This window comes from Phyllopteryx taeniolatus, chromosome 12 (genome assembly GCF_024500385.1).
Source record: "Phyllopteryx taeniolatus isolate TA_2022b chromosome 12, UOR_Ptae_1.2, whole genome shotgun sequence".
Taxonomy (NCBI): domain Eukaryota; kingdom Metazoa; phylum Chordata; class Actinopteri; order Syngnathiformes; family Syngnathidae; genus Phyllopteryx; species Phyllopteryx taeniolatus.
In genome coordinates, this window is record NC_084513.1 from 26518975 (window position 1) to 26544466 (window position 25492).

The window sequence follows — 25492 nt, forward strand, 5'->3', positions numbered from 1 at the left end:
CACGTGTTACAACAGCGTGGCTTCGTAGTAAAAGAGTGCGGGTACTAGACTGGCCTGCCTGCAGTCCAGACCTGTCTCCCATTGAAAATGTGTGGCGCATTATGAAGCGTAAAATACGACAACTGAGACCCCAGACTGTTAAACAGCTGAAGCTGTACATCAAGCAAAAATTGGAAAGAATTCCACCTACAAAGCTTCAACAATTTGTGTCCTCAGTTCCCAAACGTTTATTGAATGTTGTTAATGTCATATATGTGTGTGTTCCGGGTTTTGTCTTCCCCCCACTGTTTCACACACACCTGCTCCTGTGAGCATCTTCATCACCTGTGCCTCGTTCACCCTAATTACCCCTTGTATATAACCTCGTGTCTCATTTCCTCTCGTTGCCAGTTCGTTGTACCTTGTCGTCGCGTTCCAGCATTCCTTGTTTCCACGTCATAGATTCACAGTAAGACTTGACCCTGTTCCGATTATCGACCTTGTCTCTTTGCCTCATGTTTTTGGATACTGTTGCCTCTCTTGGATTGCCTGCCTGTGTACCGACCTATGCCCGTCTATTAAACCTCTCTTTTTGGAAACTGTCAATTTGTTTTGGAGTCGTGCATTTTTGGGTCCTATCCTCTGTTCCGTTCATGACAGTTAAAAGAAAAGGTGATGTAACACAGTGGTAAACATGACCCTGTCCCAGCTTTTTTTAAATGTGTTGCAGCCATAAAATTCTAAGTTCATGATTATTTGCTAAAAACAAAAATCTTTATCAGTTTGAACATTAAATATCACGGCACGGTGGACGACTGGTTAGAGCGTCAGCCTCACAGTTCTGAGGACCGGGGTTCAATCCCCGGCCCCGCCTGTGTGGAGTTTGCATGTTCTCCCCGTGCCTGCGTGGGTTTTCTCCGGGCACTCCGGTTTCCTCCCACATCTCAAAAAACATGCATTAATTGGAGACTCTTAATTGCCCGTAGGTGTGAATGTGAGTATGAATGTTTGTTTGTTTGTATGTGCCCTGTGATTGGCTGGCAACCAGTTCAGGGTGTACCCCGCCTCCTGCCTGATGATAGCTGGGATAGGCTCCAGCACGCCCACGACCCTAGTGAGGAGAAGCGGCTCAGAAAATGGACGGATGGATGGACATTAAATATCTTGTCTTTGTACTGTATTAAATTAAATATCGGTTGAACATGATTTGCAAATTATTGTATTCTGTTTTTATTTATGTTTAACACAACGTCCCAGCTTCATTGGAATTGGGGTTGCATATAGATTTTTTGTTTTGTTTTGCCCTTCCTGCTCCGTCAAACCCAACATCATTGTAAGCCATACAAGCAATTAATTCATTTGCACGCCTAATTATATGTACATTTAACTTTTTACCAAAGTTAAATAAAACTTATTGAATGAATAACGGCGGCACGGTGGAGGACTGGTTAGAGCATCTGCCTCACAGTTCTGAGGACCAAGGTTCAATCCCCGGCCCCGCCTGTGTGGAGTTTGCGGTTCTCCCCGTGCTTGCGTGAGTTTTCTCGGGGCACTCCGGTTTCCTCCCACATCTCAAAAACATGCATGGTAGGTTAATTGACAACTCTAAATTGCCCGTAGGTGTGAATGTGAGTGCGAATGGTTGTTTGTTTGTATGTGCCCTGCGATTGGGTGGCAACCAGTTCAGGGTGTACCCCGCCTCCTGCCCGATGATAGCTGGGATAGGCTCCAGCACGCGTGAGGTGAGGAGAAGCGGCTCAGAAAATGGATGGATGGATGGATGGATGAGGAAGTTCTAAATTGCTTTCACAAATTGCTTTCACAAATTCAATTGACTTGGCACACACACAGCCAAATGAATTTGTTTACCTAATCATAACTAAATTTAATTTATTTATCAAAGCGAAATAAATTAATTTGTTGAACTAGTTGTAACTTCAAATTTAGCTAACAAGCTGATTCTCACTCCACCTAAGTGCCTTCGCAATTGTTTTAAATCAAAGATTAAATCGCCACCCTCATGCAGCAATTCTAATTTGATCAAATAAATTTGTGCACAAAATTTGACGTCAACAATTTTGTTCTATTCGATTACTGCTTCTACCCACGTTTTCTAATAATTTTAAAGTTACGTGATGAACCTTGACACCATAGTTTGCGAACGCTATTTAATTGTTTAACAATTAATTACACCGCTATATTGTGCATCTATTCCAAATTAGACGCACCGCTTAAACGAGCTTAAAGTAGTTTTTACTTTCCTTTCACTAACAAGGAACAAAGCAACAACAATGGCGACCGTTTAACAGTGTCTGCTAGAACAAATGGCCCTAGATGACCAGATGATACGTTTAATTATGCTGTAAAATCGATCGAGAAGGCAGTGCGACTATTTTTGTCGTGTGCGCGGCAAGCTACGCAATTCGTCAGTCACGTGTTGCAATGCGGGCGTTGTCGGCGGCGCAACTCAACGACTCCCATGCGTCGGTCGCTTTTCTTGGCATCTCTGCAGGTATGAGACTTAAAAGACAAAATTGCACGCAATATTCAGAAATTCAAACCTAAAACTGACAGCTCCCATGACATAGCAGCATACCTAAAAGCATACCATTGAATTTTACCTTAAACGATTCCCTTCCTCTACTACAGACGACAGATTGTACCTTATTAAAGTTACGTCTAGCAACATTGTGCATAACATCCATCCATCCATTTTCTTTACCGCTTATCCTCACAAGGGTCGCAGGCTGCTGGAGCCTATCCCAGCTATCTTCGGGCAGGAGGCGGGGTACACCCTGAACCGGTCACCAGCCAGGGCACATACAAACAAACAACCATTCGCACTCACATTCACACCTACGGGCAATTTAGAGTCTTCAGTCAACCTACCACGCATGTTTTTGGGATGTGGGAGGAAACCGGAGTGCCCGGAGAAATCTCACCCAGGCACGGGAGAACATGCAAACTCCACACAGGCGGGGCCGGGATTTGAACCCCGGTCCCCAGAACTGTGAGGCAGATATGCTAACCAGTCATTCACTGTGCCGGCTAGCCGAGAAGTAAGTAGCTTAATTGAATGACAACCGGCTACTGGCCAATTACCCGGCTCTCTGCCAGGCATTGTCTCAAGAATTTGATAATCCAGACGCCCCAACCAGTTTATCTGCAGCCCTCACAGTTAAACAGGGGAGTTTTTTCTTGGAAACATGCAACCAAATATTAAACACCATTTGGGAGTGCCAGCATGCTCTCGCATGCTGTCCAGCTCACAACTGCGCGACCTAGCCGCTAAAGGCTTCGCTAAGCATAAAAACACCAACACAAAGCTGTCGGATCAATAATTTTGGTTTGAGCTACCAAAATAATGACGCGCGCCAAAATTTGAACATCTGCCGATCAAAACGGACGGTCCTGTTCGCTCGAACACGACAAGCCCAAAAGACATGCGTCCTCCTCAATCCCACAATGGGCTGTTAACGGAGAATTTTGTACTGCCGAATAATATGAAGCAAGACCCACGACAGCCTGACACTCTGGTTGGAGGCGACGCCCCCGAGCCCGGAGCCCTGCTCTGATAGTCTGTCCCGTCCAACAGACCACTGTGATGATCAGGTACCACCCATTACTAAAATCTAAATTTGCAGACAAAACCCAGTTCGACAATTAGACCTTGACAGTCTCCGATCATACCATGTGACTCACTGAATGATTCCAGCGACCTGTCAAAAAAAAAAAAAGACAAGCAGCCATTTTGCCCCTTCTAGGTAAGTGCACCGTTAATGACAGGTTGGAAAACTTTTACTTGACAACCACACTTGAACATACGTTCCAATATGACGGACTTGTGGATACTGCAGCAGACATCACAGTCATGTCCGAGGATGTGTTTGACTGACTGGGTGACAAATTACAGCAGGAGGGTCGGACACTCAACCGCCAAAACTGTGAAATGACAATTCGCCCATTTGCCTTAATGAACACCCAATTGGACTGGTTACATGGGACAATAGGGCCACATTCCATAACTCATCCTGTGTTTGTGTCACCTGTCAAGTCAGTACCTTTGCTAATTGGACAAGATCTGCTAAGTCATTTCATGCCATTGACTATACTAAGCGCAAGATTTATGCACAGGTGCGGAGACCCCGGCGAAGGCCAGAACACACCCAGTGCTACATAATGGGCCTCCTGGATGCGCCGCCTCTTCCAAAATCGCAGCCAGATGACACCTTGACAAAAGCGGGCTGCACACCGGTAATGCTGATGATGTCCACCAGTGATCGCTCTTGCGACACCGACCATTCTTTCAAAGTTTTGAGACCACAGGACCCCTTGGTGAGATGCAAAATTGCACCCTCTGAGTTGCATATTATGGTCTCCGTCCCTAATCATTGGTCCACCTATTCAGCTGTCACGCTAACCTTGATTGTGTCTTTCTTGAGTAGCTGGCGATTACTCCCAGTGGCCGCTAAGTCGTTATGCTTTTTTTGTGACTTTTACACGCGCAGTGCTTCAACAGCACAGGACATGTGGGCTTTGTCTCTTCTCTGAGACCTCAAACTTCCTGTGTACATGTTCTCTACACCTTGCAAAGTGCACCTCAGTGCCATTTTGCCCACCACGCCCACCCTTTCGTTTCCCAGTCAACGCCTTGGACCCGACTCTTCTGTTGCACCTGAAATGACCACTTCTGATGCGCATTTTTTTCTGTGCTGGTTCCCAGCCTTTCTCTTCTCCTCTGCGTTGTTCATGATGGCGAAGGTACCTGCTTTACGTTTGATCTTTCTGTGGCTCGCCTTGGCCGCCACTCCTTCAATTCTTCATTCCTGCGCGCTGCGCAAGCTTCACTATGGTTTCTCTTGGCTTTGCACCTGCTCATTTGCATTATCATGGATTTTTGTTATTGCGCCTCTGTGAAGCGCACGTCACAGCCGCTTGTGGTCTCACGTAGTGAAAGGGGGTTACACAAGCATCCGCCCACGATGCACCATTCACAAAACGAAGGATGGTCATCATAGTGAGACCTGACCGGTCAAGCAAGTCCAAGCTCCGTGACAGCATCCTCGCTACACAAAGTCCGCCAACGCAGATGCTCAACCAAGACACCGGTGAAACTGAACGCGCTGCTCCGCCGCAAACCGATAACAAAATGACCGAAATAAAACGCCTCCACCGGTGACCCTTATAGCCTTACTACTATCAAGACACAACTTCAGGAATTGCAGTGCAAAATCCCCAACACACGACAACGCATGGCTAACAAAGTAATCAATTCCAGGTCGCTAAGCAACATTGTAAAAGTAGCCATTATCGTCCTTGACGCTTGTAGTGCAGCTTTAAACCAAAATAGGCAGGACATAACCACGCTGTTGTCTATGCTCCTAACGGTGTATGCTCACACACAGATTGCTAACGTGTTGATGAACGACAGGCTATATGAAATTGCTCCCCTCCTAGACAACTTAGCAATAGATGAAATTCTCCCACATTTGGGACCCCTCGGCTTAATTGAAATTATTTGGTCTACAGTCCTGATAGACCCAACTAATCCGGCCCACCTCGGGTTTTTCCTTACAAGCTCCACAGCTCTGAATGTCAATCCTGAATTCAGAGGACAAGCCTTCTTTGTTGCTCGCTCAATCGGCGATGCCCTCAAAGATGCCACTTCGCATATGGAGGACGTCACTCGGTACCAACTGCCGTCTGGCAGTTACGACAGCCAAATTGTGATTTCTAAGTTTTTCAAACATGACAAATTAGAATTTGACCCCCAAATTCTTACACAAATTAAATTTGAAGGAAATCGGGCAATTGACATGACCAACACTAAGAACTCTTTGTTTGCACATTCCTGCTCTGCTACAGACCTGAACTTAGTGGACCTAACCCTCTTCGACCACTACATGATTTTCAGCATAGCCTACCTGCTCTACCGAAAGACCCAGGAGCTGTGGCACTGCTTAGAACAGCACTCTAATGCTTACCTGAGCTCTTCTGGTAGAAAGGAATGCCTGAGCCTGAAAATGACTCAGCTCAAACTGTGCAGGAGGTCCCCGTCTGACCGAACTGCTTCACGGACCTCCTCACGTCCTCTTTTACTGAGGCTAAGGTTTCTTTCCTTTGTCAAGACTAGAACCCCTGTCTTTCAGCCCTTCTTTTGGTTTATGACGAGTAGGTTTCACACTAATAGTAGAGTTTTTTTTTTCCTTTTTTTGATACTCCTTGTCCAAGAGCCAAATACCACCTGTGGCTTCAAAAAGACCTGGAATTAACAGGTACTGTTGTCACAATGAAAACAGTGAGTAATGCACTCCCCCGCCATGGCCGGTAGGCACCCTCACCACGCAAGACGCAATTGCTGGGAAAAAAAAAATGTCAAAGCTTGTTTAAAGTTTGCTGAACAACATTTGGACAAGCCAGTTTAATACTGGGAGAATATAGTCTGGTTGGATGACAGCAAAATTGAACTGTTTGGATGCCATAATGCACACCACGTTTGGAGGAGAAATCGCACTGCAGACTGCATCACCCGAAAAACACCATAGCAACAGTGAAATTCGGAGTTCGGAAAATTATGGTGTGTGGGGCTGCTTTTCAGCAAATGATACTGGTAAACACATTATTGAAGGAAGGATGAATGGGCAAATGTACCGAGACATTCTTGACAAAAATCTGCTGCCATTTACGAGGATGATGAAAATTAAACAAGGGTGGACATTTCAGCAGGATAATGATCCAAAACATACTGCCAAGGAAACTCTCAATTTGTTTCAAAGAAAAAAACCAAAGCTGATAGAATGGGCCAGCCAATCACCTGACTTGAATCCAATTGAAAATCTATGGAAAGAACTGAAACTCGAGGTCCATAAAAGAAGCCCACAGAACCTTCAACATTTGAAGGCTTGGCTTGTTGGCCAAAATCACACCAGTGCAGTGCATGCGTGACACAACTTAATTTCTGAACTTATTTGTTTTACTTTCTTTGTATGTATGGATTAGTTGAGTTGTTCCCAACATCTGGTGAAATTTTCATGTCAGTCGCACCTTTGGAAGTATATTTAGTGAGAAAAAAAGTGACGTGTTAAATACTTATTTCAGCCGCTGTATACGCTACTTTGACAGGAAGTGAGGTACCCATATGCAAATGAACAACAGTTTTTCTTATTTGTATTTTGTTTTGATTTTCTTTTATATTTATCTCACTGTTAGTGACTAAAATGAATTGATTTATACTTTGATTCAATTATGTATCAAGATTGGCAAAACATTGTTACCAATCTCAACATACCTTATAAGAGTGTCATGTTGTAAAACTGAAGACCTACCATTCATTTCAAGTTAGAGACCAAATTTGGGTAGTAAAAGATAATAATCATGATTGGGGGTTGATCAGGGGCTGTCGCAGATCTTTGCCATTTGCAGGCCTGTGGAACCCTAAATAAATAATTGTATAAAAATTGATAAATAAAACAAATTATATTGCCTTGAATTGACGTCGGGCTTATTATTATGCCAATAAAATCAGATAGACAGTTTTTCCTATTTATTAATCATTCTTTTGTGAGCTGCTCTATATTATTGACCAGGCCAAGCCAACCCGCGGCTCCCAAGCTACATGCGGCTCTTGGCTCTTAGGGTCACTCTACTGCCTGTTGCCAGACAACTGTGAAAAAAACGGAAGTGGTGAATTTTTTAAATGGGATTGAAGTGTGTTCCACTTAAATGACTTAAGGAATGTTCCGCGTAACGAACACAGCGATGGAACGAATTACGTTCTTTAAGCGAGGTACCAGGTACGTGCACCTGGTTGACCCAAATGACTTGGAGGGGAAACACCCTGGAGTCATGTAGGTCTACTAAGTTCGCGTTCAAAAGGACAGGGAAAACATGCACAGCAAAACAAAAATATGAAGATGAACATAGGATGTTTTTAACAGAATGGGAGAGTTTATATTTTTTGTTGAATGTAATAGAAAGCCATTCTGCCTTATATCTCAGGCATCATTGGCGCATCTCAAATCTTCAGCGGCACTTCTGTTCACTCCATGTTAACATCGACCAGGAATTTCCAAAGGGGTTTGAACTTCGCAAGAACAAGTTGATCACTTTGAAAAGTCAGGCAGAAAAACAGACACGGTTGTTAAAAAAAAAAAATTATGAAGCGCTTAAAGACTGTAACGCTTGCATTGTATCAACTTGGTTGGAACATTGCACAGGCTAAAAAGCTATACAATGAAGGGGAAATTGTTAAAATATGCCTAAGTTACATTGTTCAAATCTTGTCTCCTGAAAACCACAAACTTAAACGAATGGTATCAGTCATGATCAGATCTATGAACGGGCTTGTGGAGCTGTGCAAAGCTGACCAAACTTTTGGAATTTTTACTGCATTATCCACACGGAGCACCTTGTGTAAATCATTGAGTTTAGACGTCATGAAGCCTGCGATGGAACTCGTCAATTACATCGCTCACACTACAAGCGCTTAACCACAGGCAATTCAAAAACCTCTTCGCTGAGCTGTACCAAGGGATTCAATGTGACCTGCAGCTGCACTGCACTGTGAGGTGGCTGTCAAAAGGCAAGGTACTTTGTCGCTTCTTTGAGCTTTTGGATGTCATGAAACAGTTCATGCACAAGCATTATCCTGAGCTGTCAGACCTCATGTGGATTATGGATCTGCTGTCGACATGCTGTGTCACTTGAACAGACTGAACCTGACCCTGCAGGGTAAGTCAAAATACTCCTTGACCTAGTGCAAAGTGTTTTTGCGTCTGCCAACAAACTGAAACTGTTCAAGACGCATATTCAGAAAAGCGATTTAACACATTTTCCCACTCTGCTAATAGTCAGTGGGCAAGTCACTGGTGCTGTCTTGAATAAGCAAAGCTTTGTGATCCGGTTCCATGATCTTCAACTGAAAAGGCCGCAGACAACGTGCATCGTCGACCCAATTAATGCGAAGATGGGCTGTTTGAAAACCCCGCTGGTCACAGATGAGACTGCAGGCTAAGTTGGAGATGATCGATCGACGAGGACCAACTGAAACCTGCTTTGAGAGAAGGGACCATTGAATTCTAGAGAAGTGTGCCAATGGAAAAGTACCCACGTCAAATGGGCTGCGTGTAAGACAGTGTCAATATTTGGGTCAACATACTGAGTCTGTTTTTTCTGTCCTGAATATGTGAAATCAAAAGCATCTGTTCTGACAGACCAGATTTGAAAAGGATTGTTTAGGGCAAGGAATGTCAAAAGTCCCACTAAGCAAGATGCACAGTAAGAGAAATTGTAAATTATTATATTTTTGTTTGTAGATATGAAGTGAAAATTGAACCGAGAGTTTGTTAGTGAAACATTACACACACTGTTCATTGATGAAAATGACCGGTCTGTGGTCTTAGTTCAGTGGGATTCAGTTGTCATTATCATGTTGATGTGGGACATTAACAGTAAATGTGGCAGAGCAGGGCAGCACGGTGGCCGACTGGTTAGAGCGTCAGCCTCACAGTTCTGAGGACCCGGGTTCAATCTCCGGCCCCGCTTGTGTGGAGTTTGCATGTTCTCCCCATGCCTGCGTGGGTTTTCTCCGGGCACTCCGGTTTCCTCCCACATCCCAAAAACATGCATTAATTGGAGACTCTAAATTGCCCGTAGGCATGACTGTGTGTGTGAATGGTTGTTTGTTTCTATGTGCCCTGCAATTGGCTGGCAACCAGTTCAGGGTGTACCCCGCCTCCTGCCCGATGACAGCTGGGATAGGCTCCAGCACGCCCGCGACCCTAGTGAGGAGAAGCGGCTCAGAAAATGGATGGATGGATGGATGGGTGGCAGAGCAGAGGTCTGTGTGTGTAAGACAAAGTGAGGGGAAGGGATGGGGGCAGTTGACAGGTATGTGTGCCCATGTGTATGATGTTGCTCTTTGCAGTAACTCAGTAAAAATTGTCATAAACTATAATAGCAGAGGTGTCAAACTCACGCTTTGTTTTTCCCTTTGTTTTAATACAAAACAAAACAAGTACCATACATGACAAAAATCTTTCAATTTAATGAGTGTTTTGGTTTTTTTAAATCATTGCACAAAACAACCTCAGATTTCTTGAGAAAATGTTGCTACAGTTTGTCATCTGCATGTGTGCATAATAAATTGAAAACCCGAGCTGTAATGTTCTGAATGAGTTGCAGCTGTTTAATGCTTTTTGCGGGGAGTCCTGTCAGAAGACCATTACAATAGTAAAGCCGACTCGAGATAAAATCATGGATGAGCTTCTCCTGGTCTGCTTGGTACATGCAAGCGTTCACTCTGGATATGTTCTTCAGCTGGTAGAAGTCTGGTTTAGTGATTGATTTTATATGACTACTGAAAGTCAGGTCAGAATCTATTAGCACACCAAGGTTTCGGACTTGGTCTTTGGTTTTTAAAGAGACTGACTCCAAGTATTTACTCACAGCAAACCTTTGTTTTTCTTTACTACCAAAAACAATTACCTCGGCTTTGTTGCGGTTTAATTGGAGGAGGTTTTGGTTCATCCAGTTATTTATCTGATTTAGACAGTGACACAATACCTCAATTGAACTCTGGTCATCTGCATAACCATGATAGTCAACATTAAGGTTCTGAAAATTTTAACCCTAAGGTAGCATATACAGGCTGAAAACAAAGCAAAAAAGTAATTGACATCTATCAGTCTGGAAAGGATTACAAAGCCAGTGCTAAAGCTTTAGGACTCCAGTGAACCACAGTGAGATAAGGCAGCGCTCCACTTCCTAATAAGGAAGCAGAACACTGTAGAAGCCTGGCTAAGCGGCACAAGGGCTCATTATTTTTTTATACCAAGACTGATATTGAGGCACTTTTTATACCACAATATTGTGATATCATGACTATTGTAACATCCCCACTTATTTTATTATTATATGGTATTTATTTTTAACTACACACTGATAAAAAACAAGGTAAACTTAATTACAGGGCTGCAACAGATTAATTGCATTGCCTTTAATTTCAATGGAAAACACCTCGCTTCGCAAACATTTGAGTTCACAGAGTCGTGGAACAAATTCAATTCGTGAACCAAGGTTCCACTGTAACATTACGGTATATGCATATGTTGGTAAAGATATCAGAATGTCTGTCTTATATGCCTTATGTATTGTGTTTCCTATATGACGGCATGCAGCAACTGTTACAGATTAATCAGCATGTAAGCAAATCTTACTGATGCTGATGTCTTTTTGCAAGAATGTGTATGTATTTTGCCTTGTTTACGTCTGAGCCAGGGAACATGTGTTTTGTGTATGAGTGGATCTGATTCAGCCTTTCCTTAGGGCCTGCCTGGCATTGTGCTGCTTCCTGTCCAGGCAGACATTATCGGTGTGGGATCAACAAAAGCACAAAGGGGTCTCAGGCCAAAACTAAAACACACACGAGCAAGCTTGCTTTTTCCCAGGCCTGTTGGAGCCCCTGTCCTGTTATCTATCCAGCTATTTATCAGTCATTTTATCTTTTTAGAAATTACTGTATACTCAAGCTGAGTTGATTTCAGCCATTTTTATCTCCTCTCACCCACACACATCTCATATTCTAATTTCCTTCCTTTCTCGTCTTATCTTCTTGCCCAAATCTAAATGTTCTCCTTTTACCAACATCAACCCCATCCTTTCCCACCCTCACCCTTTATTTTTCACTCGTCATCATTTCCTTCTTGCATGTCGGAAACCTCCTTGGCTATAGTATGACAATGTTGAAAATATTTTGGCTTTGGTGCCTCACACAGTCCAACCTCATCTCTCGCACACTGAAAAGCTTTTAAATGTCCCATGACATCAAAATCCCAAATATTTCACATACTAATGTAATAATGATTCATTACACTTACAATATATAGCGCTTTTCTTGGCACTCAAAGATGCTTACAATTTCATGCATTATTCATTCAGTCCTCAGTCACACCCTGGTGATGGTAAGCTACTTGTGTAGCCACAGCTGCCCTCGGGCCAGTCTGACGGAAGTGCAGCTGTCGTTCTACGCCGAGGGTCCCTCCGACCATTCGTAGGCAATGTGGGTTAAGTGTCCTGCCCAGGGACACGACGACGACACGCGCTCAGGCGAGGATACGAACCACCGACGCCCTGGTTGCTGATGCTTACCGTCGCGCCACGCCCCGCCCACAATAATAAATGATAATAATAATTATTATTAACTAGAAATAACATTCAAAATGAGTTACCTGGTTTAAGTTTAACATGTATGCGGTTTGTTGAGTGAATGCAATAGCCTTCGCAAAACGGGCGGATTTGAAATCGCATACATTGCGACGTTAGTCAATTAAGATGCATTCAAGTACCTGACCACTCGAAGGAAAACTGGCTGAGCGACAATGCGGCTGCATCTTCATTATCACCTGCCAAACTCTGGGGAGTTGAAGAATACATGGCTCCAATTTATTTTGGGAGAAACAGCTCCTAACCAGACTTGTGACCTGTGTTCGGGCCTATTTCGTGGAGGGTGACTTCGTAAAATAATCTTTCAAACGCTGCTGGAAGTGCATTTCCAGGTTCGGACCGAGCGACCAGCTGCCTAGCCATGCCAAATACAGCACATAAAAGCATACGTGTTGTGTTTTCAAACAATATTTAACTATATTTCGAATTTGTAATGTAATTGTGGTTTGTGGAAGATGAGCGATGCAGAGCAAAGCTTATTTACGTGTCGAGTATTAATGAGATATCCAGCCATCTTAACTGGCAGGTGGAAAGACCAACTAGAAGAGTTTGAAAGGGGACATTCTGGCCATTTTCAACCCGAATGATCTTGCAAACACAATAAAAGGAAAATCAAAGATGATTTGAAAAAAATGATGGCAAGGGACCTTAAAGCTAGAAAAATAGGCATATATGTGACACTTATTGTCAAATATTCACCGATGGGTCTGTAAATGGATACAAATTCAAAACTCTATAGCGATGCCTCAGTATTTTTGGATAGTGTTACAGAGTATTTTGGTGCCATGTGAACTGAAATGAACAGCTGTTAGCCTCAAGAATGAGAAGCAATATTACCTTTTTTTTTTTTTTTTAAAAGAAATTGGGCAACGTTTCCACTTCCTGCTTTCCTTGTATCATATCCTGCCAAATCAGTTTCATATTGAACAGCATTGTAAATTAAGGACTATAATTTGGATTTTCTGGATTTGTTTCGGCAGCGGCGGCACGGCGGACGACTGGTTAGAGCGTCTGCCTCGCAGGACCAGGGCTCAATCCTTGTGGGGATGATGCTCGACAAAGCATTGTATTTAACAAGATATGTAAAATTATAACCAAGGCAGTTTGTTCTAACAACACAGGCAGTATAACAACATTATAGCATCTACCTTGAGGAATATATATCGGGTGGATTTGCGACTCGTGCTATCATAGCTTTTCTTTGGCATTGTCCTACATTTTTATGTCCACGGACACAGGGTGTATTTTGTAGCCCCTGCTTTGTTTCCCCATCAAACTAAATCCCTCCATTTGAGACTGTTTTCTTCCTCCCTAATTGCCTGCCACCCTTCCTGTGAGCAACCTCCCTCTTTTGGTTCCCTTCATCAACCTGCTCCCTCGTGACTGTTTTGGGCCCTTTGGGTGATGCAATTCCTGGAGGGAAGTCGGGGGTGAAGAGATCTGACCCCTGGGCTAGAAAATCTTGACCACTCCTTATTCACTTCACACACAAGCCCCACACCCATGCACCTAAGTTGCATTGCTGTAACATAAAAGCAGTGGGGGGGGGGGGGGGGGGGTTGTTCAGGCTCCTCTTTGTTTTGAAATGGAGAGGTTTATTTCTGCACTTTAATTTAAACCTTTACAGACCCTTTCCCCAAAAAAATGTAATATCACGGAAAAGTTGATTTATTTCCATAATTCCATTCAAAAAGTTAAACTTTTATAGAGTATAGATTCAGGGCCCACAATTGAAACAATTTCAAGTATTTATTTGTTTATTTGCACGTAATTTGGGCCTCCAGCTCCGTAGAACCCACAAAATCAAGAATTCAAAAAAATTTGAATATGGTGAAGAAATCAGCCCAAATTCTGCAGGCCATAAATGTTTTCAACACTCATGATCTTTGAAACTAAAATCACCTGCACAGGTTTCCCTAGGTGTCATTAAATTGCGTCGGTTGGGTTCAATATGGAGAAGGGTCAAGCAAGGCTCTGTATTTTGGCCAGAAAGTTGATGGTGATTTAAGTTTAAAGCGGTATTTCAAGAAAAATAATATCATGCCAGGCATGCTTCAATATCACTGATGGAATTGGATGAGATTTTTTTTCACACTGAACCATATATCGAACTTGATTTTTAAATATGGACAGACAGGGAAATCTCCACAGCTCACCTCTGCGGTTACTCTACTCACAGACCTCCAGCCCCCCCTACTGTCCGGAGGTATAAGCATTGCATTCACATCAACCATTGATACAAGGCAAACATACATTTGCTATCATTACATCTTCCCTTTTTTTTATGTCTTAACATAACCTCTCTCAGTTCAACATAAATGACTTTTTCACTATCAGAATGATTTTTATTTTTTTTTGCACATAAAAATTTTTTTTTTCAATGACAAACAAACAAACCTTTCAAAATTGAAAACATGCATGGCAGGTTTATTGAAGTCTCTAAATTGCCCCTAGGTGTGAATGTGCCACCAGTGCCGCCAGTCCTCGTATTTAAGAAATAAAAATCCGAACTTACCCAACCCGCACTAAACAAAAAATGCAATGCTGCAGATGCCATCTGGATCTGTGTTTGATAATTTTATTGCATGTAGTACTGGATTGTCAACTGTCCTCCTCGTATTTAGGGGGCAACAAATCCAAACTTATTCAAATATTATCCACCGGCACTGAACCAACAATGCAAACCAAAATGTTGTCATATTTTATTTGAATGTTACTTGCATCCCCCACCCACCGTCAAAGTGCTTCATTTCCCACCCATTATCAACCTGCCATCAGTTTACTGCCCATTATTTCCTACAATTGCCATTATCCCCTTCCCCACCCTGCTGTGATCAGGTGGGAATGATGCCTTGGCTCGCTCCCAGCTCCCTTCCGCTGGAACTGAGTGATGGCAATGTCAGCTCCTACATCGATACGTACTTTGTATTTACGTTGGTTCATATAAAACCTGCAGGGATGGCAGCAGTCAAACAAAATAAGTTACAAAAGGAAGGTCACTATGACAGCCCATGAAATGTGCTGTCAGAACAGCAATAAATAAATAAATAAATTTGGGGCTAGCAAGTTCAATTCTTATTTTATTTTACCACAAAGAGCATCAATTAAGATACCCAGTATTTTTAACCGCAATCATTCGAAAAACTAATATTTCCATGCAGTGTTTTTGAGGAAAACTGACTTTTTAATGATTAGTATCCACGTTTGGTTCAGTGACATTCCTGCCCACTCATTGAGCGTGACTTTACACAAGCACTTAGGGTGAAAGGTTGACTGATCGCCCGTCAATCACATGGCGGACACCTAGAGATTGACCACCATTCACCACACAAAAGGGCAATTTAAAGTCTTCCGTTAACCTAATATCCATATTTCCTTGACTATGGGAGGAAGTTGGCGAGCCCAAATGCTGACTGAAAGACCCAATTCAAATTTAAATGGGAATCTGTTCTCAATTGCCTCTACAATAGCCTAAATAAAGTTTGAATAAATGAAAAATAAATAAAAGTGGAGCTCACAAGCCAACAGTACAAAACATGTTAAATGGAGCCAACTAGATTGCGGTGGGACTGCCTAAATTGAAAACGAATGTTCCGGGACACCCCTTGACTTCCAGGTTGTTCAGTTGTTCAAAACATTTTTACCATACGAAGTCAATTAATTCGCTCCAGACCGACACAGTCTTGGCATGCACATTTTGTAAAGAAATATTTGAAAGGAAGCATATTATCAATCGATTATCATTTGTTAATTGCTTGGATATAGGGTTATTATTTGGGTCTTGGAAGTGCCAGGAGAGTGCCATCAAGTGTGAAATTACAGTACATAACCATCCATCCATAAATTTTGTGAGCCGCTTATCCTCACGAGGGTCACGGGAGCGCTGAAGCCTATCCCAACTATCTTCGGGCAGGAAGCGCGGTACTGGTCGCCAGCCAATCGCGGGGCACATACAAACAAACAACCATCCGCACTCACATTCACAGGGTGAAAAGGCCTTCAGGACTCTTGGTTTGGGCTAGTAGCCTCTAGTCCGAAAACGCAGGTTTGGGCTATTTTCGACCGAAACATTTCGGTGGCCATAATTTCGGTACCTCGCTAATAGTGATCTTGTCTAATGAAGTCGTTTAACCAGGACCTCCTCTTTATGAGTTGAGTTTCCCACCAAATTGAATGGTGTAGGGCCTCAGAAAGGTGCACCAGACCTGAATGCCGAGAAAAAGGCAAGTTCCATCTCTCTGGTCACAGTTTGTCTTGTTAGGACAGCGGATAATTTGTCAAACAATATTAGAAATCAGCGCAACACATTCGGGAAGTTGTCTTGGTTGTTGGGTGATGGGCCCATCACAGACAGGGCAGGCAGGGACGCAGGGGGCGCTTCCAACTCATCGTTCCCTTCTAAATTAAACACAATTCTTATTTCAAAAATATGAAAAAAAAAAAATGTAAAAATATTCAAACTAAAAAAAAAAATTCAGTGTAAAAAAAAAAAAGTCTCAAAAAATAGAAATTCGAATTAGCACATGTGGTTAGCACATCTGCCTCACAGTTCTGAGGACCGGAGTTCAAATCCCGGTTCTGCCTGTGTGGAGTTTGCACGTTCTCCCCGTGCCTGCGTGGGTTTTCTCCGGGCACTCCGGTTTTCTCCCACATCCCAAAAACAGGCATGAATTGGAGACTCTAAATTGCCCGTAGGTGTGAATGGTTGTTTGTTTGTATGTGCCCTGCGATTGGCCGGCGACCAGTTCAGGATTTACCCCGCCTGTCGCCCGAAGATAACTGGGCCCCCTGATTGCTGATCCTACTTGAAAAATGAGTCACATTGAAAGTGTGGACGTCGGAAACCACCGAATGACGTTTGAAAAGCATTCGCTCACCACCGAACCGGAAACGGAAGAGAGAGCGAGAGAAAGAAGAAGAAGAAGAAGGTTTATTTCGACTCGTTTGCTTGAGTTATTGATACATTGTAGCCGTCCCTGTGAACTTTAAAAAAACAATGTTACATTCATATTTGAATTCTAATATCATTGCAATCCACAACATTGATCGCTGAAAAGAAAAAGCAATGAAACGAAGGCTTTTAAAAAAAAACTTTTACTTTGACCGTGTTACAGGAAATGACTGCTCGGGTAAAGACGCGCGGGTTTCATTAGGTTGTAATGCGGAATTCAGTGAAAAGAGCTAAAACAAGCTTGCTTCTCGGAAAACGACTGGGCGACAAAGCGGGGTTTTTCGGGCACTCCTTGAACTGCGGGCGCTACCATCTCCAATGTTCGGTGTCTTTTTAGGTAGAAGATCATTTGAGCGATACATTGAACAGTTAAAAATGGTTTACTAGTCGGCAAGCCGGAAAGAGCAAGTTTGTTGTCAGGAAATCGAGCGAGTGTGGATATTGTTTGGATTTGACCACATGTACAGGTAGACTTCGTCATCTTTTAGCACGTTTGGAATTGGAATAAATAATAATAATAATCAGAACACCTTATTGTGGTGTTTTATGCATAAGACGAAGGTAGTGCACGACTATCATATTCAATATTGTCATGCTTTACCCTTTGTTTTTGTTTTTTAAAACACATGTAAAGTGCATTCCTTACAGACTAACTACGATACCCTCAGCATATGGCAGAATGAACTGGCTGCCTCGTTGTCTAAATGTGATGTTCCTGCTTCACTCTGGTGAGTAAAATTTTGTTAAAGGTCCCCTTCCATAATTTTTCTGTTTTGTTTTATCTATACAGTGTGTATAATGTTTGATGTTCTTTTGCCAGATAATGTGGGTTGAAAATGCCCAGAATGCCCCTTTTAAGCTACTCAAGTTGGTCTTTACGCTTGTTAGTTGAGACAGCCCGATTTGTCAGTACAGTTTTGTTCTGATTCACTGTCGGCGACCGCACGTTTCTAGCCACCTCGCGTTTGGAGGTGCACTTCTTGTTTGCCACTCTTGTCAAAGATGCACAGTATGAAGATAATACGAAATGTATTATGGCGCCATCTCCACTGAGACAAGAACACCCAATAGAACGAAACATCCCATGCGGAGAAGTTGCATGCTCATGACAGACTGCGACTGTGCTAGATGAATTGGATAAAGTTACGCAAGATTCATTCAATACATCGCGGCAGATAATTGATGAGAGCTACCGCTAACGAGCAGCTAAGCTAACTAGCCGGTCGCTGACAAGATGTTGGCAGGCAGCGTGGAGTAGCATTTTTCCACACCAAGACCTGCTTAAACAGACCTTGGCCACGGCAAGGGATCACAATGATTTAAGTAAGCCATTTTAAAGCGTTTGACAACTGCTTTTTTACCCAATGGAAAATGCGCCCACTACCCGCTTTCTTTAGGTTGGGACTAAATCTGCAACCTCAAAAAAACACGAACAGAACTTAAACAAAGGGCGATAGCTAGTTTTCAAATTGTTGGACTATTATTTTGGGATCCTACAAGAAGTGAGAGATCAAATTGGTTCGATCATCGCTCACCAAAGACAATCAATTGGAGATTTAGTGGGCGAGTCTAGCGAGACTAGTGTCTACCTATTTACATCTATGGCTGTTGCGCCATCTCGACGACGCCGTGTGTCGGTCTGAAACGTGCTATTTTCGGTACAGTATACTGTACATTTTTTGGTCAAGCCCTTCTCTATGGCATCCATTCGAAACAAGATGGAAGCAGCAGCAAGGTAAGTTTGAATAAACGTGAAATACTTTTCAACATTTTCAAGCTTTTAAAAATATTCATTTACAATAAAATTGTACAGTACCGGGCGTTTTAGGCAATGCAAAAAATTAATAAACAGTTAAGTACAAAAAAAAAGGTGCTTCAGTCTAAGGGATAATCGACCCCCTCTATTAGTCCGTTAAATCGAGGTTCCACTGTGTATTAAAGTATTTTTGTAAAACACAACACATTTGCAGATGATGCATTGTCAGCCAAGTTTCTCGAGATGAGTGGGCATGTAGCAACCACGATGTGGGCAGGTACTTGAATAATTAGTAACTTTTTATATCACAAACACACGGAAATCTGTTCCGGTCGTTTTGCAACCCTTACGCCGTATATCGTGCCTTGCATTCAATCGACAAAGGGCATATAAAGGTATGTCAAACGTAACCCAGGTTACAGGCTCATTTTGACCTATGTTATGCAGATGGATTTATTGCTCAGTAACTGTGTTCTTATGTTTTTATGGCGCAAAAGTATTTTCTGTCTGTTGTCGTCCTCAAGCAGCTCCAACTACCGGAGACAAATTCCTTGTGTGTTTTTGAACATACTTGGCGAATAATGATGATTCTGAAAAACAGTAGAAAAAAATAGATTTTAATGGAAGGTCACCTTTAAAGTAGATTGTAATGACTCTACAACACCCAATTCAAATCATTCTTGTGCTTTCTTTTTTGTGTGTTTCTGTAACCTGTTCGACACTGCCACCGTAACGTTTTACACAGTGCTTGGTGCACTCCCTGTGCCATCTAATCTGTCCGTTGAGTCGGTGAACTTCCATCACATCCTGCATTGGGATCCTGGGCCTGCCACCCCACCAGGAGTACAGTACAAGGTCTTTTCCAGGTACATTTCCCCTTCCCCATATTTTCCTCACAACCCAAGAACAACTAAGAAACAGGCCTTCAGTGAAATGGAAACTGCTAGTTTCACTATCCATTAGAAGGGTTTGAAACTCATTCAAACATTTCATTCATTCATTCATTTCATTCACATTTCGTATTCCCATAGGGAGCATTTGATGTAGCAAGTTGTTGTTTGAACGTTGTATCTGTAAGCCATTTATTCCTCAAGTCTTCTGAGTTTGGCACATGATGCAAAACTTTGCACAGGATGCAACTGGCGTTATCACTCGGCCAGTTTTCCTGAGATAAGGGGGCATGCATGACATGAACACTAGTTATGTCAGTGCCCTGTAGCAGCCCAGATAACCGACGGAGCTATGTGGCAGCCTTGCTGGGGAGGTCATGGTTCCAATAGAAGGCAATACATGTGGACCCTGAAATTAAGTTGTAACTTGCCCATTTCTCAACCGATTTTCATGAGGGCTACTGTGTTGTCAATGCTAAAGCGTATGCCAACCTACAAAAATTACCCCAAGAGCACAGCGTTGACTCATCCAGGAGGTTACAAAGGAACCCAAGACAACATCTAAAGAACTGCAGGCCTCCCTTGCCTTAGTCAAGGTGTTCATGACTCATCGGTAAGGAAGAAAACAAAAGCTCATCTTACTTTTTTTGGGGGGGGAAGATTCCCAAGATTTTGGGAGAAGATTATATGGACAGATGAGATGAAAGTTACCCTTTTCGGAAGGTGTGTGTCTTGTTACATCTGGCGTAAATGTGGCACAGCATTTCAGAAAAACAACATCATACCAACAGTCAAACATGGTGGCGGTAATGTGACTGTCTTGGGCTGCTTATCTCCATCAGGACCTGGACAACTAGCTGTGATTGAAGGATCGATGAATTGTGCTCTTTACCAGAAAATCCTGAAGGAGAATTTTCAGCCATCAGTTAGCGACCTCAAGCTGAAGCGCACTTGGGTTCCGCAGCAGGATAACGATCCAAAACACACCAGCAAGTCAACTTGCTGGTGTGTTTGGCCGAGCCAAAGTACAGACTTGAATCCATGACCTCAAAAAGGCCATTCTTGCTCGAAAACCCTCCATTTTTGGTGAATTCAAACCATTCTTCAAGGAAGAATGGGCTAAAATATCTCCACAGAGATGTGAAAGCCAGTTATAGACAACACTTGATTTCAGTTGTTGCTGCTGAGGATGGCCCAACCATTTATTATATTTAGGGTGCCATTACTTTTTCACACAGGATTTCTTTTGAATCACTATTTCAAAACATAATTTTAAGTTCACTTGGGTTATATTTGTCTATTTACATTTGATTTATGATCTTAAACAATGAGGAGAAATGCAAAAATATAAGAATTTGAGAAGGGGGTCCATACTTTTTCACAGGACTGCAGACAGTAGTGTCTCGTTACATCTGGCGTAAATGTGGCACAGCATTTAAAAGCAAAATAGAAGCAAATACATAATCAAACTGTGGAATTTCACATTGTAACAAGTTAAACATTACAATACTTGATATCACATGGTGGATAAAAGGTCCATAAAAGTCATGTGAGCGGATGTTTCTGAAGAACCTGCATGAAAATGAAGAAAAACGTAACCGCCTGAATGCCAGGACATTAGAAAAACCTGTGTTTTTGAATAAATAAATATATACATAAATGTAGAAGCCTGCAGATGACTAAAGATGTGATTTATTTATCTCAAATCCTTAGTGGAACTGCGTAAGGCTTGAGGCTCATGTCCCTATTGCATTTTCCAGCTGATAAATCGCATCCATAGTCATCTATTTAGGTATGTGTTGGATTTATCTTACCCAACATTATAAAAAATAGACACAAAAGGAATGAAGACGCTGGTTTCTTTTTCTCATGAGGAGGGCGTATGGGAGATTGTTCAGATCACAGCCTCTCAACACGCTCTAAACAATCCCCCCCCTCGCTCCTGCATTTATTTGAAATAGGAGGGATTTACAAATCATAATGTTCTAAGCAATAAGACACAACACAAAATATTTGATAATAAGAGGGTTTTTCCCAGACATAGTATTCTAAACAATAAGACACGACACATAATATTTGATAATAAGAGGGTTTTTCCCAGACATAGTATTCTAAGCAATAAGACACAACACAAAATATTGGACCAACACTTGTCCCGACCCGACCACATCCGATCACGTCCTTGGTCCAGGCACCCTTCCATCGGATGATGCTGAGTCATCTTTTCGAAGGCGAGACATCTAAAATCGTCCATAATACTAATGCAAGCTAAGCAAATAAATGATAACTTCTAGAATATATTTAAAAGTATATCATCTCAATAAAATAGAATAATCCATCCATTTTCCAAACCGCTTATCCTCACTAGTGTCGCGGGCATGTTGGAGCCTATCCCAGCTATCTTCGGGCGAGAGGCGGGGTATGCCGTGAACTGGTCGCCAGCCAATCGTAGGGCACATATAAATAAACCGGGAAACTTAAAATGCTGTTTTAAAATGGTGATTTAATTGATTAAGGAAAAAAAATATTCAAAGTTGCCTGGCCCTGTGTAATGGTAATGGTAAAGTCATGGCCCCCTAAACATAATAAATGGTTGGGCCATCCTCAGCAACAACAACTGAAATCAAGTGTTATCTATAACTGGCAATGAGTCTTTCACATATTTGTGATATTTTTGGTTTTCAAGCATGAACGGCCGTTTTAAGGTCATGTCACTGCATTTCAATCAGATTAAAGTCTGGACTTTGACCAGGTCACTAAAAACCTGCTGGTGTGTTTTGGATCGTGATCCTTCTGCAGAACTCAAGTGCACTTCAGTTTGAGGTCACAAACCGATGGCTGTACATTCTCTGTCAGGAATTTCTGTTAAAGAGCAGAATTCATGATTCATGCTCAGTCACAGCAAGTTGTCCAGGTCCTGAAGAAGGAAATCAGCCCAAGACCATCACACTACCACCACCATGTTAGACTGTTGTTATGATGTTCTTTTTCTGAAATGGTGTGGTACATTCACGCCAAATGCAACGAGACACACATCTCCAAATATGTTGTCAGTCCATATAATATTCTCCCCAAATTTTGGGAACATTCAGATGTTTTTTGTGTTTTTTTTCAAACACAAAAGTGTTTTTTGCCTTTGAACTCTGCCATGGATGCCATTTTTGTCCAGTTGCTTACTTATTATTGGGCCATGAACTCTGACCTTAACTGAGGCAAGGGCGGCCTGCAGTTCTTTATAGGTTGTCCTGAGTTCCTTTGTGGCCTCCTGGATGAGTCATTGCTGTTTTCTTGGGGTAATCTTTGTAGGTCGGGCACTCCTGGAAAGGTTCACCACTGTTCCATATTTTCTCCATGATGATGCTTCTCCCTATGGTTCGCTGGAATCCTAAAGCTTTAGAAATGGATTTTGTAACACTTTCCAGACTGATCGATGTCAATTATTTTATTTCTCGACTGTTTTGGAAATTCTTTTGGTCGTGTCATTTTGTTGCAGTTTTTTTTAGCTCTTTTGTCTGACTTGATTTTTGTCAGGACAGATTCTGTTTAAGTGAGTTCTTGAATGAACAGGTCTGGAGGTAATCAGGCTTGCGTGTGATCAGTGAAAATTAACCAAAAATGGTGATTAGCCACAATTAATTCATGATTTAACAGTTTGTTTTTTGATGGTGGAATGTTAGTTTTTTTTTTTTAAATTATTTGATTAAATGGGAAACGACGCGGTGAATGTGACACTAACAACTGCGCGGAACGCTTTATTTTGTTTTTGTTTGTTTGTTTTTAAATTTTTATTTTTATTTTATTTTTTACATTTTGCTGGACCTGCACAGCGGGTGAACTCTTGCCACTCCCGATGGGCAGTCTGCGCCGGATACCGGGCCACAGCTAATTCAAACTGGGGCACGTGCCGCACTAAACGGGGTCTGGGGACGCCCATGATCATAACCTTTCTTTTGTGACTATGGTGTGGGTCCGTATGGGACCGCTTCTGGGTCCTACATTGTAGGCTATAATGACCGCCCACAACACGCTGTGTTGCAGAGGGCAGACTGTGCGTGCGTGTGTGTATGAGTGTGTGTGTGCATGTTCACAACACGCATACAGACAGACTGCGTGTCTCTGTTCGTTATTCAATACCGAAAAGTTACATTGTGTAATATAAAACAAAGCTATTACTGTTACATTTGGAAATTCCAAGATGGCGCCTACCAGTGTGGTCGCCTCGGTAACGCGCTCTCTGATTCTGAAATATCTTTGTACCTTTGTATTTTTTTGTCCTTTTGTAAATTTAAAAATGTCAGAAAATGTCTAAAACATATTTCTATCAAATGGCTGTCTGTTTTCCTAGTAGAGTGGCGCCAAGTACCGGAGACAAATCTTTTTTTTTTTTTTTTTTTTACTTACTTGTCAAATAAAGATGATTCTGATTCTGAAATGGATAAAAACAATATTTTTCACCCGATCTCGATCAGCTGAAAATCACGTGATCGATCCTAATTTTTGATCACGTGATTGGATTGGACATCCTTAATATTCAGCCCTCGAATCCGACACATTATTGTCTGGAAAGTGCAGGCCATATAGACTGGAGTCTACTGCTGATGGGAGGAATTGCTGCTTAAACATATCATATATATTTCTCTCAGATAAACCAGGAAGACGTTATAAAAGGTTGTTCAATAACAACGGTAAAAGCCTGTGCCTTGTGTCAAACTTGTATGAATCTGTCGGCGTATGAGGACTGAACCGCGCTGCTGTGCTGTTAAACTAAACTAAGGTGAAGTGTAAGTATTAATACATAGTATTTGGATCAACGGTGAACGTTAAAGAATCGTTGACGATTGACGGGGGTGGCGCCATCTAGGGGGCTGGATCCGCCACCTAGGTGCTTTTTAAGGGAAGCATCGCCACTGATGGCAGTGAACTCATTCACTGCCAGCCTTCCCAGTTAACATGGATATTTGACGTCTAATGACTATTGTTAAGAGAGCACTGTTACTTGTGTGTCATTACTCGTTTGCCATTAACGCACACAGCCACCAACAAATTTAGAATCCTATACACGCATGATCTTCTACCAACTGCTCCACTCTTCCAGCCACTGACTTCCAACCAATGCACAAATCATGTGAACCAGACCACTCAACTGACAGACAACAATAACAATATTCACGTTTTTTTTTATTTTTTTTATTTTTTATTTTTTTAAAGTTTGTTTGTCTGTCCATTGGCATGATTGTTATTGCTGCGGTCCCACACTGTCAAGTGAGAGTCCCAGCTGAGAAACAATAAAAAAAGACTGATCCTATAATGAACCATGAATCAAATAAACAACTCTCAAAAACCATTTATTCTATTTCGTTCTGCATATTTGACCTACTCAGGAGCAAAGCCCTTGAATCTTAAGCTATCCGGTCAATTGTTAGTCCAACTAAAAATTCCATTCTTCCATGCCGCCTAATAAGTTTTGATTTGACAGTAAATCACTTATCACTGAAATCAATGTCTTGACGTTACTTAAATGTAATAATTATGAAGTTATAGACTGATAATTTGTTGTAATATTGAGGTAAATCGCAGCACACAAGCATAAAGTAATATGCTGAAAATGTCTTTGTGCAGGTTAAGCGGGAAAAGGGAGAAAGAAACACAGAGTGTCTACACAACTGCAACATCTTTACAGCTGAAGTTGGACAA

At 42.1% G+C, this 25492-nt stretch overlaps 1 protein-coding gene across 5 annotated transcripts in view; it reads left to right on the forward strand.

Annotated features, from left to right (window-relative positions):
• The first annotated feature begins 17010 nt into the window (after positions 1–17010).
• LOC133486547 (interferon alpha/beta receptor 2-like) overlaps positions 17011–25492 on the forward strand; it is a 40910-nt gene continuing 32428 nt past the window's right edge. Inside the window, exons 1-4 of one of the 5 annotated variants that reach the window (XM_061791879.1) lie at positions 17011–17129; positions 17801–17880; positions 19654–19774; positions 25418–25492. The exon at positions 25418–25492 is cut by the window's right edge and continues 89 nt beyond it. In XM_061791879.1, the coding sequence (XP_061647863.1) occupies positions 17014–17129; positions 17801–17880; positions 19654–19774; positions 25418–25492 (392 nt within the window). In that variant the 5' untranslated portion in view covers positions 17011–17013. The other 4 variants (XM_061791884.1, XM_061791881.1, XM_061791880.1 and 1 more) reach the window with 4 other exon arrangements.